At 39.2% G+C, this 12972-nt stretch overlaps 1 protein-coding gene across 1 annotated transcript; it reads right to left on the bottom strand.

Moving 5' to 3' along the window:
* Positions 1 to 1780: 1780 nt before the first annotated feature.
* Positions 1781 to 11239, bottom strand: LOC135075453 (uncharacterized). The gene is made up of 4 exons (XM_063969893.1): positions 11126 to 11239; positions 8831 to 9020; positions 4099 to 6116; positions 1781 to 2017 (listed from the first exon to the last, which is right to left on the bottom strand). The coding sequence occupies exons 1-4, from the start codon at positions 11237 to 11239 to the stop codon at positions 1781 to 1783; spliced, it is 2559 nt and encodes an 852-aa protein (XP_063825963.1).
* Positions 11240 to 12972: the final 1733 nt, after the last annotated feature.

The following is a 12972-nucleotide window of genomic DNA, read 5'->3' on the forward strand; positions in this document are numbered from 1 at the left end:
TTATTCTCTGATTAATTTATTTTATGGGTGGATTTATTGGGTAAATCAAGTATAATTTATGTAACTTCGTAAGTAAGTAGGCAGTTACAATTAATAGTGAGCTTTAAGCGTTTTGGTAGATTGTCAGGTAGAAATGCATAGAAAATTCGATGGGAATGTTGATGTGTGGTCAATTTATAACCTGAAAGATTGTACATAATAACTATGATTTCTTGCTCCAACGATCACAACAATGTCAGTCGGGTATCTCATAAAGTCTTTAATCAACAAATTACTAACCACCACGTTGAAATTACTTCTTCAATTAATTTTGACTGCTATACCTACTCATGATTAGAAGTTTGAAATTCGATTGTTGAAAGTTGTAATTTTCATTTCATTTCGTCGTCAATTTACTGATTAAATTATAATTCTGGCAACTGTAATTTCACATGTCTCAGAAAAAAAAACGTGAAATTCCTCGGGAACTTACACATGTAGAGAAAGTATTTTATTTCGCTTTGCGCTCTGTGTGACGTAGTTTTACGGAACCCTGGGCCATTCCCCAGTTTATTAGGGCTGGAAAGGTAATTCCGAGCTCATACGGAGACGGAAACAGGAAAGACAGCCTCTCTGCGCGATGAACCTTCTTGGATTTGTTTTTTTAGAAAATTTCTTTCCTTCTCGGTTGGTCTTTGAAATTGAGGATAGGTACTGTGAGGCTGCTTTGTGGATTGACAAAATCAAAATTAAATATTTTTTGTACTGATATTCCCGCTAACCCGTCCAGTTATGCGAAATAAGCTAGTTTGTATCGTTATTTACTTCACCATAGGTACGTTAATTTCTAAAAATAAACCTTTACAAGAGTATATTGATGCAGTTAAATTGTTATACATATTTTGGTTATATTTCTATAGAGTAACTTGAAAAATTGCACACTGTAAATTATTTTCCCCAAAATTACCGAAAATGTCTCTTGATGTTTCTATTACTATTCATCATCATCATCTCAGCCATAGGACGTCCACTGCTGAACATAGGCCTCCCCCAATGCTTTCAATGTTGCCCGGTTGGTAGCGGCCTGCGTCCAGCGCCTTCCTGCTACCTTTATGATGTCGTCCATCGTCCATCGTAATGTCGTCCACCCACAAACCGACGACTATCACTACTATTTTTATTTATTATTCCACATCATATAATGTAGTATTCCATAGCATAAGAAAATGCCGGTTATTACAAAGGTGATTCCAGGCCAATACTGCGGGAGCGGAAACGGAAGTGCGGCTCATTGCCAGCGGAACGCCGCTATTGGCTGCGACGGGAAACCTTTGTAACTTCGCGAGTATTTACAGATCTTACTTAGAAATTAGCTGTAGATATTCGTAGATGGAAATTACGTCGTTTGGTGTAGTGGTTCTAAAAACGGACTATACTATGCCGAGAGGTCCCGGGTTCGATTTCCGGCCGGGCAGAAATTGAAATGATGAATTTTGATTTCTGTGACGGGTTTGGGTTTACTATATTATGTATAAATGTGTATTTAAAAAGTATATCCGTAAAGTTAGCAACCATAACACAAGCAAAAGCATATTATTTGCTTACCTACTTTGGGGCTAGATAGCGCTGTGTGAAATTGTCCAAAGATATTATAGATAGCTAAACACCATATTTGGAGGTTATATTACACATTAGTTTGACAACTTATGAACACAACCTGTGTGCAGTCAATGGCCCTGCCGGAACAGGCCGATTGCAGCACTCTGGGTCAGAACCCCTGAAAGGAGCCCTGCCAACAAATTTACGAATCGCGGTTCGCTCGCCCACCACCAATAAACAACCACTTACCGGTGGGAGCAGGCTTTTCTTCCACGTACGAGTGGACAGGGTGGTTTCTTCTGATCCTCTTTTGAAATCTAGCGAGTGCGGTCTGCAGCCACGCGGTTTTCACGCGCAGGTCGGATCCCAGCTGGTAGTCTTCGGATTCAGGTGCAAACGATGGGGCACAGAGATAATTCACCCAGAACACACCACAACACTTCTCAGACGGAAATACAGTCAAAATATAGCGAAATTGAAAATATTTGCAACAGCAATTTAAACGCTGCAGCTCGCGGCGAGGACGGCCATCACACTCATTTTTTTCAGCCAATCAGGATCGACTCCCATCGATATGCTCGTAGGAATCGAGCGTTGCTATTGGTTGATTAGAACGAGCGAAACGAATGAAGTTTTAAACGAATGTTGGCGCGGCATGATTTGAAATAGTTACGTTTACTGTACATACCGCCCACCAAAATACAGCTGGTATTTTCCAGATAAATAACGAAAGACTATGATAAAATAGACTAACATTGAAATTTATGACGTATAAAAAGAAACGCATGAGTATTAATTACTTCCTACCAATAACTAATGTTAAACTAAGCATATGGGGTTTTTTTTTTTTTTTTTTTTTTTTTAAATAACGAATTAAATGTCTATGGGAAGAGGACACAGTTTAACAAGCGGTCGCTTGATAATACTGTCTTTAGTTTTAATAGTTGCTACTCGAATGGTTCCATCAGGACCAGGGTGTAACTCGCATACTCTTCCCAAGGACCATTGCAAAGGTGCACGATTGTCATCTTTGATGACTACGATAGAATTAACGGATAACGGATCGGAGACTTTTGTCCATTTCATACGTTGAGTTAAAGAAGTTAGGTATTCGTTCTTCCAACGAGTCCAAAAGCTTTGAACGAAAGATTGAATTAGCTGCCAACGATTAAGTCGGTACAGCGCAACAGAGGAGTAATCCTCGTCAGGAACGCTTGTAAGTGGTTCCAGCGTTAAGAAATGACCCGGGGTCAGTACGTTTAAATCGTTTGGATCAGTGCTTAATGCGCACAACGGTCGCGAATTCAAAACAGATTCTATTTGAACAAATAAAGTGCTAAGTTCTTCAAACGTTCCTACTATACGATACAGATGCGATTTTGCAGCCTTAATCTGGATCTCCCACACTCCACCAAAATGTGGGGCTGAGGGAGGATTAAAGTCGAATTTAATTTGCTCGAGATGCGAGGCTTGCTCTAGCAATGACAAATAATTGCTGGCACCGACAAAGTTCGTTCCACAGTCCGTATGAATTATACTACATCGTCCGCGACGACCAACGAAGCGACGCAACGCAGCTATAAAACCATCCGTGGAAAGAGTAGACACCACCTCGAGATGGACTGCTTTCGTCGCTAAGCAAACGAACAGACAGAGATAAGCTTTGTCCATCTTTGCACCGCGATGGGTCCCGAGTTTGATTCGGAAAGGTCCGCCAAAGTCTACGCCCACTACTGAAAACGGCTTTACTTGATTTAAACGATAAGAAGGTAGGTCGCTCATAAACGGTTCTAATGGTTTTGGTTTAGTTCGATAACATCGTATGCATTTAGAGAGACAGCGGCGAATGGCGCGTTTTGCGGAGAGAATCCAAAACTGTTGTAAAAGTAAATACTGAGTGGTATTTTGACCTGTGTGACAGTGTTTTCGATGAACAGACTCGATAAGCTTGTCAGTAAATGGGTGCTCACAAGGTAAGAGCGCTGGATGCTTTTGATCAAACTCGAGACCCGCGCGTGAGAGGCGACCGCCCACCCTGAGGATACCTATCTCATCCATAAACGGATTCAATTTTTGGAACGGTTTAGGTAACGATTTTTTGGCTTTGATATATTTTATCTCATTACTAAATGATGAATTTTGAACCGATTTTACAATGAGTAATAACGATTGATGATTTTCGTTTTCAGTTAGAATTGAGCTACTGAGACGTTGACTCGGATCTTTTGAACGAATGTTATGTAGAAATCTACGGATGTAGGAAACGATACGAGTTATTTTCTCTAACGATGAGAAACGTTTTAATAACATGTCAAAAATTGAGTACTGTTGTTCATCAGTTTTTTGGTCGGTCATCAGTACAATTGAATGGCGCTCCTCAGTACGCACAACTTGCTCCTCACTACATGTCGGAAACCTGCCTTTGGGCCAACAATTAGCTGGTTGTGACAGCCAGGATGGACCTGACCACCACAGTGAATTATGAAGCAGATCGTGGGGAAATTGTCCACGAGAACACACATCCGCAGGATTGTCACCAGATGCGACATGATGCCAGGAATCCGCAGGAATCGTATCCTGAATGCGGCTGACGCGATTTGCGACGAACGTGGTCCAGCGCGAAGAGTGCGACCGAAGCCAAGATAGAACAACAGTCGAATCGGACCAAAGGTAAACTGAATCGATAGGTATTTTGGCCTGATACGTGTCAAGAATGAGTTGTGTGAGGTCTGCGAGCGTTACAGCTCCACAGAGTTCAAGTCGAGGCAAAGAAAGTCTTTTAAGCGGAGCTACACGAGCCTTGGCGCATAACAGCCGAGTATGAATAGATCCGTCAGCGCATAGGATGCGTAGATAAATAACTGCTCCGTAAGCGAGTTCCGAGCTATCACAAAAGCCGTGCAGTTCGTATGATATGACATCATCAAAAGTGAGACGACGTGGAATGTTGAGCTCCTTGATTGATGATAGCTGATGACAGAAAGTCTCCCATAGGTTGATGATTCCTTCGGGAGGTTGCTCATCCCAGGAAATTCCGAGAAGCCAGAGTCTTTGTAACAAACATTTGACTTGAATCGTGAGAGGTGATAGGAAGCCCAACGGGTCGAATATTTTAGCGATCTCACTAAGAATAATCCGCTTAGTGCACGGTCGATTGGATGAGCTCACATCGAATAAAAATGAGTCGGATATTGGATTCCATTTGAGTCCAAGTACCTTGAGTGTAGGATATTGCTCATCAGAGAACGATTTGGAATCCAGAAGACACTCTTCCTGGGAAAGATCTGAAAGCAATCCTGGCGAATTACTAGCCCATTTCCTAAGTTCAAAATGACCTAGTTCGAATAATTTAACGATTTGTGATTTAGCTTCTAACGCAGTGGTCAAGCTTTCACAACCAGTGACGATATCGTCAACGTATATATCGGATGAGATAATTTGTTTGGCTAGAGGGAAACGATTACCTTCGTCCTCTGCCAATTGTTGAATTGTTCTACACGCCAGAAACGGTGCGGATGAAACGCCATACGTTACAGTGTTGAGTCGATACTCTTTAAGCGATTGATCAGGGCCAGACCTCCAAAGGATTCTCTGGTAATCTCTATGATCATCAGAGACCAGAATTTGTCTATACATCTGACGTATGTCAGCCATAAAAACAACCGCGTGAAGTCGATAATGAAGGAGGATCCCAATGATATTGGACTGTAATTTAGGTCCCGTTAGCAAGGTATCATTTAATGAAATTCCTTTAATGTCCTTTGCAGAAGCATCAAAGACGACGCGCAATTTTGTTGTGACGCTATCTGGCCGCAACACGCAATGGTGCGGAATGTAAAATTTACCCTGGTTGAGCTCTGCAGCTTTAACTAACGACATGTGGCCGGATTTCTCATAGTCATCCATGAATTCGCGATATTGTTGGTGTACTATAGGATCACGTGACAAGCGACGTTCGATTGCATGGAATCGCCTTAATGCAACATCACGAGAACCATGAAAGACCGGTTCCACCGTGTCCTTGAAGGGAAGACGAACTCCATACCTGCCAAGCACATCGCGATAGTGGTCAGCCGCGTAAAGTTGCTCACACAAAATCTCCTCATTTGTGAGAGGTGATGCTTGAGGAACACTGTCCACCTCCCAGAAACGCTGTACGATCGAGGCTAACTCGCTGTCAGCCTTCGAAGAGACTTGTACCAAAGATGAGGTTACAAGTGGCGTTCTACCTAACAGAAGCCAACCAAAGACCGAATTAATTGCTAGTGGCTGATTTGAATTATCGCCCTTTATACGCTGAGAAAGAAGCGACTCAGCAAAAACGTCTGCGCCGAGCAAAACATCGATAGGGCCAGGGATGTCAAAACCTGGATCGGCTAACGGTAACGCATTAATGTGAGTCCAACCCGACGTGTTGAGTTTAGCTAAAGGTTGCTCACCACAGATGTGGGTTATAACGTGCATATCTAAATCGAATAACGGGCTATTATTTGACGCAACCGAACAGCGAACAATGCTGGTGACGTCAGCTGCTACACCTCCCAAACCGTTTATATTAGTTGTACATGAAACTGGATTAAGTTTCAAGAAACCAACTGCCTTTTGGGTAATAAAATTGTTTTGGCTACCGGTATCGAATAGTGCGCGAATAGAATGATAATTACCGTCCGAGTCTTGTATTTGTATTATCGCCGTAGCCAACAATACAGTCGTATTTAAGTTATTTATTGAAGGTTTTGAATTTTCTCCTTTAACAAACAGAGAAACCGATTGAGAGTCAGTGGAGCCTTTGTCAACACCAGGCTTGTCCGTGCGCTCCCTATGCAATAACGTGTGATGTTTATGTTTACATTTTAAACAGCGAAAAATAGATTTACAATCCCTTAATTGATGGGACGACTTGAGACAGTTGTAACACAATTTCGCCTCTGTTGTGTATGACATACGGTCGTCTACGGATTTAGCGAGAAACGATTTACAACGTGTTATTGAATGACAATCAGAACACAATGTGCACTTCAAAACCGGTTTGTTATTATTTTCAGACGTTTCACTTTGACTCCGGTTAGAGTTATTCGTTAATAAAGTATGAGTCACATTGGCGCGCTTTGAATAATTATTAAAAGTCGGTTTTGATGTTAAACGTGTATCTTTAACCGAGGTAATAGGTTTTGAACTATCAGAAAAATGACTATCACGCAATAATGATTCACACTTTGAATGTAAAAAGTCCTTTAGTTGTAAATACTCAGGAATCTCCGTGTTGACGTATTTTTCTTCGAATTCACGACGCAGTTTTGAGTCTAATTTAGATAAAATGTGATAAACGAGGATAAAGTCCCAATTATGAACAGGAAGATCTTGTTTACGTAAGATGCTTAAGTTTTCGTCAATGCAATCTAACGATCGACGAAACTCAGTTGCATTATTAAATTTGAAAGAAACGTTTAAAATATCTTTCCAGCAGGTGAAAGATAATTCACGTTTATGTTGATAACGGGCGACTAAGGCCGCGTACGCATCCGAGTAATAATCACCTGTTATAGGAAATTTGCGAATAAGCAGTAGTGGATCGTCGGTTAATGTTGACACTAAATATTGAAATTTCTCCACATCGGTAAGGGAATGACAGTCATGGATCAACGCATTAAACGTATTGAAATATTCAGGCCATAATTTTATATTACCTGAAAAGGTAGGTAATTGAATTTTAGGTAACTTTATATGAGATCTAGATGATGAAGACTCTGCCTTAGAGTGACTTCTCATGACGTTTGCTTCTGCCTTTTGCAATTGTTTTGCTATTGACATAACTTTGAAGTAAGCATCATCAAAACGCGTTCGAATGTCGTCATCGTCACACTGTTCATCATCATCACTAGACGAGTTCAACAATTCAAGTATTGAATAGTGTGCGAGTTCAAAGTCTGACCTTATATTTTCAACGTCATCGCAATAAGAAAGAAAAAGATCGCATAAACTATCATCTGATTCGGTTTGTGTTGAAATACCGACCTCTAATGCCTTCAACATACGGTTCAAAGCGATAGTACGCTTACGACGTAATGACGGTAAATCGTGTATCGTATACTCTGAACTAGGTTTCGATTTAGATTTGCTAACTTGGCTAAGTCTGCGAGTAGGACGCTTCGGTTTGTAAGACATGATTACAAGTTTAGCTACTTGTATCAACAACAAAATTAAATACGTGTGATTTACTACCAAACCACGTCAAATAGAAAGCTCGAATTAAAATAAAACGATTACGCTTCGAGCGAGTGAAGCGTACCGATAAGAACGTAAACAACTGCAGTGTAGGTATCTGCAAGTCGCAACAGCTGGCGTATTTTACGTCACAACTTGTAGGTATTTCGCTTCACGCAGGTGAAGGAACCGACTAAAGAAACGTTTGAAAGACGAATAAATATCGATTAATTGGAGTGTGAAACGAATAATTGTCGATATTACAGCCGAATAAATTATACTAAAACACTTTGCTTAAGTATGATCTGTAATATAAACAAACGAGTAACACTTGTGTTGTTGTCACAGCCGAATAAATTATAAATACAAGACAAAGTTTATGTTTGTACCTATGATCCGCGACAAAACAACAAGTGTGTATCAGAATACGAAATAAACTGAAACACGAATAAGCGAGTGCATAAATTAATGTTGCAAATAAACGAATAAAACTGACAACAGATTGTTTGTTTACAGCTGTTGAGTGAGTTACAAAGGAACGAATGAAATGAACCAAACAATTTGACGTCTGAGTGAGTGAAACGTTAACGTAACGAGTGAATATTTTAAATGGAACGAATGAACTCAAAGTACAAAATGGACGAATAATTTTATGGAATGCGCTAGAAGTTTTCACTACCCGAAAATATTAATAAAATTGCAAGTTCACGATTTCGATGATATAATGTTAGAAATGTATTGTAATTGAACCTAATGTCTTGAGAAACGTTACGAATTATTATTTGTATGATTTTACGGTAAATATTAGGTAGAAATATTACGGAAAATTCCCAAAAAATACCAGCTATGTTTACGGGTCGGATTTTAGATATCAAAATTAGATCAGGAGCCACCTGTCCCGGGTTTCGGCACCATAAAGATGTGCAGTCAATGGCCCTGCCGGAACAGGCCGATTGCAGCACTCTGGGTCAGAACCCCTGAAAGGAGCCCTGCCAACAAATTTACGAATCGCGGTTCGCTCGCCCACCACCAATAAACAACCACTTACCGGTGGGAGCAGGCTTTTCTTCCACGTACGAGTGGACAGGGTGGTTTCTTCTGATCCTCTTTTGAAATCTAGCGAGTGCGGTCTGCAGCCACGCGGTTTTCACGCGCAGGTCGGATCCCAGCTGGTAGTCTTCGGATTCAGGTGCAAACGATGGGGCACCGAGATAATTCACCCAGAACACACCACAACACTTCTCAGACGGAAATACAGTCAAAATATAGCGAAATTGAAAATATTTGCAACAGCAATTTAAACGCTGCAGCTCGCGGCGAGGACGGCCATCACACTCATTTTTTTCAGCCAATCAGGATCGACTCCCATCGATATGCTCGTAGGAATCGAGCGTTGCTATTGGTTGATTAGAACGAGCGAAACGAATGAAGTTTTAAACGAATGTTGGCGCGGCATGATTTGAAATAGTTACGTTTACTGTACAACCTGCATAGTTTATTATTCAGTCGTTCACGCAGATTTCATCGCAACAGCTACGGAAATAAATTTCATTTTGCCCTGACATCGCTCCATTCCCTATAACTCCATTAAAACTCTTTGATTTCCGATTTCAGTCCTTTATTGCATTTTTTATTAAACGAATTCCCATCGGGCTTTATAGACTGCATTTCCATGAGTACTGACGTCTTCTTTGCTACTTTGTTATAAGATCTTTTATCGAATCTTTGATACTGTATGTTTTTGACATTGTGAGGTTTGTGTTTGTTTTGTAAGAGAGAAACCAAAATATGGTACAGAGTTGTACTTTTTGTAGGTTTTTGATATTATATTACGCATAGGTACATTAAGGATCTGGCGAAGTAAGATAAAATTTTAGACGGAACCCATTTGACAGTAGATTATGAAGATGGATGAAAAAGCGGGAGATCGCGCGTTGTGATGCTGTTATTTATTTTGTTTACATTCAAGGGTGGCAGTGGTGTAAACAAAAACAAAAATACAATTGGTTCAGCGTCTTATACATATAGCTTAAAATAGTACCTACACTTACTTTTGCTTTGTAGTTATCTGAAAATATTAAAGCATAATATGGATTTGGTTTTGAACAATGCGTGTCTGTACACTTTTGATTCCTGTGTTACAATGAAGGACTAACGCCCGTATTCACAAACGATGCTTGCTTAAGTGAAGCAGCAAATCGAACGCACAGCGTTGAATACAGCTCTGTGATTGGTTCGTTCACCCTGTGCGTCCACGCGCTCTGTGAGGCCTCATAGTAATGTTTGTGAATACGGGCGTAAGGCGTCTCGAGCGAGCGAGTGATATTTCAAGATTTAGAAGACAAATAGTGTATCTCCGAGGATGAGCCCTAAGCCTGGTTTAACGGTTACCGCAGACATTAATTTAGAGGTGAGATATCATCTGTCCATTTATCAATATTATTCATATTAACGGCGTAATTTCCGGTAAGAAAAAGTATAAAATATAGAAAAATATTTCGATTCTGAAATCATTTTCTGACTCACTTAGCAAGCGAACTCAATAATAATAAAGAGACATTTTTTATTAAAACGGCAAAAAAAGTAGAATACCCGGCACTAATCCTACTAATATTATAAATGCGAAAGTTTATACGTTTGGATGTTTGTTACTCTTTCACGCTAAAACTATTGAACGTATTTTGATGAAACTTTACAGTATTATTGTTTATAACCCAAATATGATATTATGACCCTAACTAAATTTCACGCGGGTGAAGCCGCGGGCAAAAGCTAGTTTAATAATTTTCCCAGTTCACAATAATTGAACATTGCCTACAACCAAGTACTTAGTCATTAATATTCTACAGCAAAATTTTCAATTTCCTCGCTTTTACTATAAAAACTGTAATGAAGTAGGTGCCAATATCGATCTTCCCGCATATAGGGTGTGCAACTGACTGCATCAATCATCAGAAGTGGCTGGTCTGACAGGATGACATCAGCTGAAATTGAGATTGAGAGTGCATTTTAACATGAACTGATGAGTTTAATTAAGGAAATACTTTTATTTTTAAATATTTAAATCAACAAACTGTGTCCTATGATTAAGAAACTTACATTTACGACAGCAAATAAAAAACATATTTATAATTTGAGGATAGATCCAATTTTTATGAGATATGGGATGAAATATTTAAGTAAATTACTTTCGAAGCAAAAGCTGTTAAACGTAATTCTTTTTTTTTATATATTCAAATTCATATTGTTTTTTTTGCAAACGAGCTGAACAACTCAGAACTTTTTTTCGCAATTTTTTCTTACTTTTGAACTCATAGTTTCCACTAAAATAAAAACACATTACTGTATGATTTATATCACGTGATAGCCCGACGCTATGACCCTCATAAAACATATGGGATGATATGGGGCTCGTCGGACCGTCCGACGGAGCATAAGGCGTATCAGGCCGACCCATCTTGAGGCGGCAAATCGTCCTAATGCTTTGGCTTGTTTCTTCTAATACTTTTTTACAAGTAGGAAAATGTTGTATGCTGCTACGATTCAGCTAAGTAAAAAAAATAGTTAATAGAGAGATGTGAACTGACTTATCATTAATGCAAAACTCACAATATTATAGTTCAAATAATATTGTGAGTTTTGCATTAATGATAAGTCCAAGAATAATAATTCATTGAGAGACAGAAATGTAGTTAGAGAAAATATATTTTTTTATCATTTATTTACGTAAGTCATTGTACACCTACGTCATTAGGAATGGTACATCGTTCGTTTCAGCCGAATGACGTCCACTGCTAAATAATACATAAAGTGCATGAACGAAAAATACGATCAAATCATAAGTAATGTATTATTATAGTTAAACAATAAATAAATATATGATGTTGTATGTAATAGTTAATTGTTATCATCGCGTTTGGTTTCCAAAGGTCTAATGAGCCAGAAAACGTAAAAAAAAATATCGAGATCATGATAAAGCTTCGGAGAAACACATTTCCTAAAAAGCAAGTCCCAAAAATTATCAGTTCTCCACAATATCTCAATAATGCCTCCATTACTTCGAGAAATGTAGAAAGAAACGCAAATATCTCAGATTCTACACCGCCGCGTGCAAATGAGCGTATAGGGGTGACATACAAAGACTTCTATATTACAAGATAAGCTGAACAGAATAAAAAGTGTATCGAAAATAACTTCAAATCAAGTAAAAAAATTTACACTTACGAGTAAATAACAGCTATTTACAATTTATTAGCCTAGACCTCCGATTTTTAGTCAGCCGATAGTTGGGCCCGATTCTAATTTGTATGAAGAATCAATCTGTGTAATGTGCGCACTTCCATATGTGCCCATACTGATTAACTGCCCTACTAAACTATCGGCCGACTAAAAATCGGTGGTCTGCACCTAGGCTTATAGGTAAATGATAAGGTGATAGTTTATCTACAAGGGTTCCCTACTTGTTTTCGAAAGTTGATGGTTCGATTTTTATTATATCGAACACGTTGTGTCGGTGATTCAGTTGTGCGATATTTTATTCCATCGATGCTTTATTGGTGCGATGTAACGTTTGTGCGAAAAATCCTGTAGCGAAAAACCCGTTGATACCTAAGTATTATATTATGCATTTGCGGCGCATAAAACTGCTCAACAATTTAGAGCTCTAATAAATCAAATGACGTTAACAGGTGTTTTACAATGTAATAATTAAACCAACCTACAACATAACTATTATAAAAGGCCAATTAGGCTAGAGGTCCTTGTTGTATACTTCAGTAAAATGGCAATTCGGTTAGCTTTGGGCAAAACAGTAATTCCTCTGTAATCAGTTGTGAACAATATTCAGCACAGCCTATCTAGTAATACATAGAGTCTGTGGTGAAACATATCCTCAGCAAAGAGGGTAACGAGTTCATTTGGGAATGCGAGATGGGTGTCGGTAGCGGTACGAAGGCCGTCAAGGATTGTATGGTAGGGCAAGGTGTGGTAAATGCGATAAATAAAAAGTACTTTCGTATGCATTACTCGGTATTACTAAAGTATATACATAGGTATAGGTATATTTGCGTCGGCCTGTATTTTCCCCATGCGTCATAAATATGTATTTGTAAACAAATAAAAAATAAGTTCAGAGGGCCGAGTGTGAGTTTTTTTTGAGCGCGTCAAAAATGACATTAAATGTATGACGGA

This window comes from Ostrinia nubilalis, chromosome 10, assembly GCF_963855985.1.
Source record: "Ostrinia nubilalis chromosome 10, ilOstNubi1.1, whole genome shotgun sequence".
Lineage (NCBI taxonomy): Eukaryota > Metazoa > Arthropoda > Insecta > Lepidoptera > Crambidae > Ostrinia > Ostrinia nubilalis.

Excerpts from the sequence above, each read along its gene's own strand:
- LOC135075453 (XM_063969893.1), bottom strand. The coding sequence starts at position 11,239 with ATGGGTCGGCCTGATACGCCTTATGCTCCGTCGGACGGTCCGACGAGC. Across the intron at positions 9,021-11,125 it reads CACGTGATATAAATCATACA|TGTTGTGGTGTGTTCTGGGT; the intron begins GTAATGTGTTTT and ends CCGTCTGAGAAG. Across the intron at positions 6,117-8,830 it reads AGAAAAGCCTGCTCCCACCG|GTGTAGCAGCTGACGTCACC; the intron begins GTAAGTGGTTGT and ends ACGGTTTGGGAG.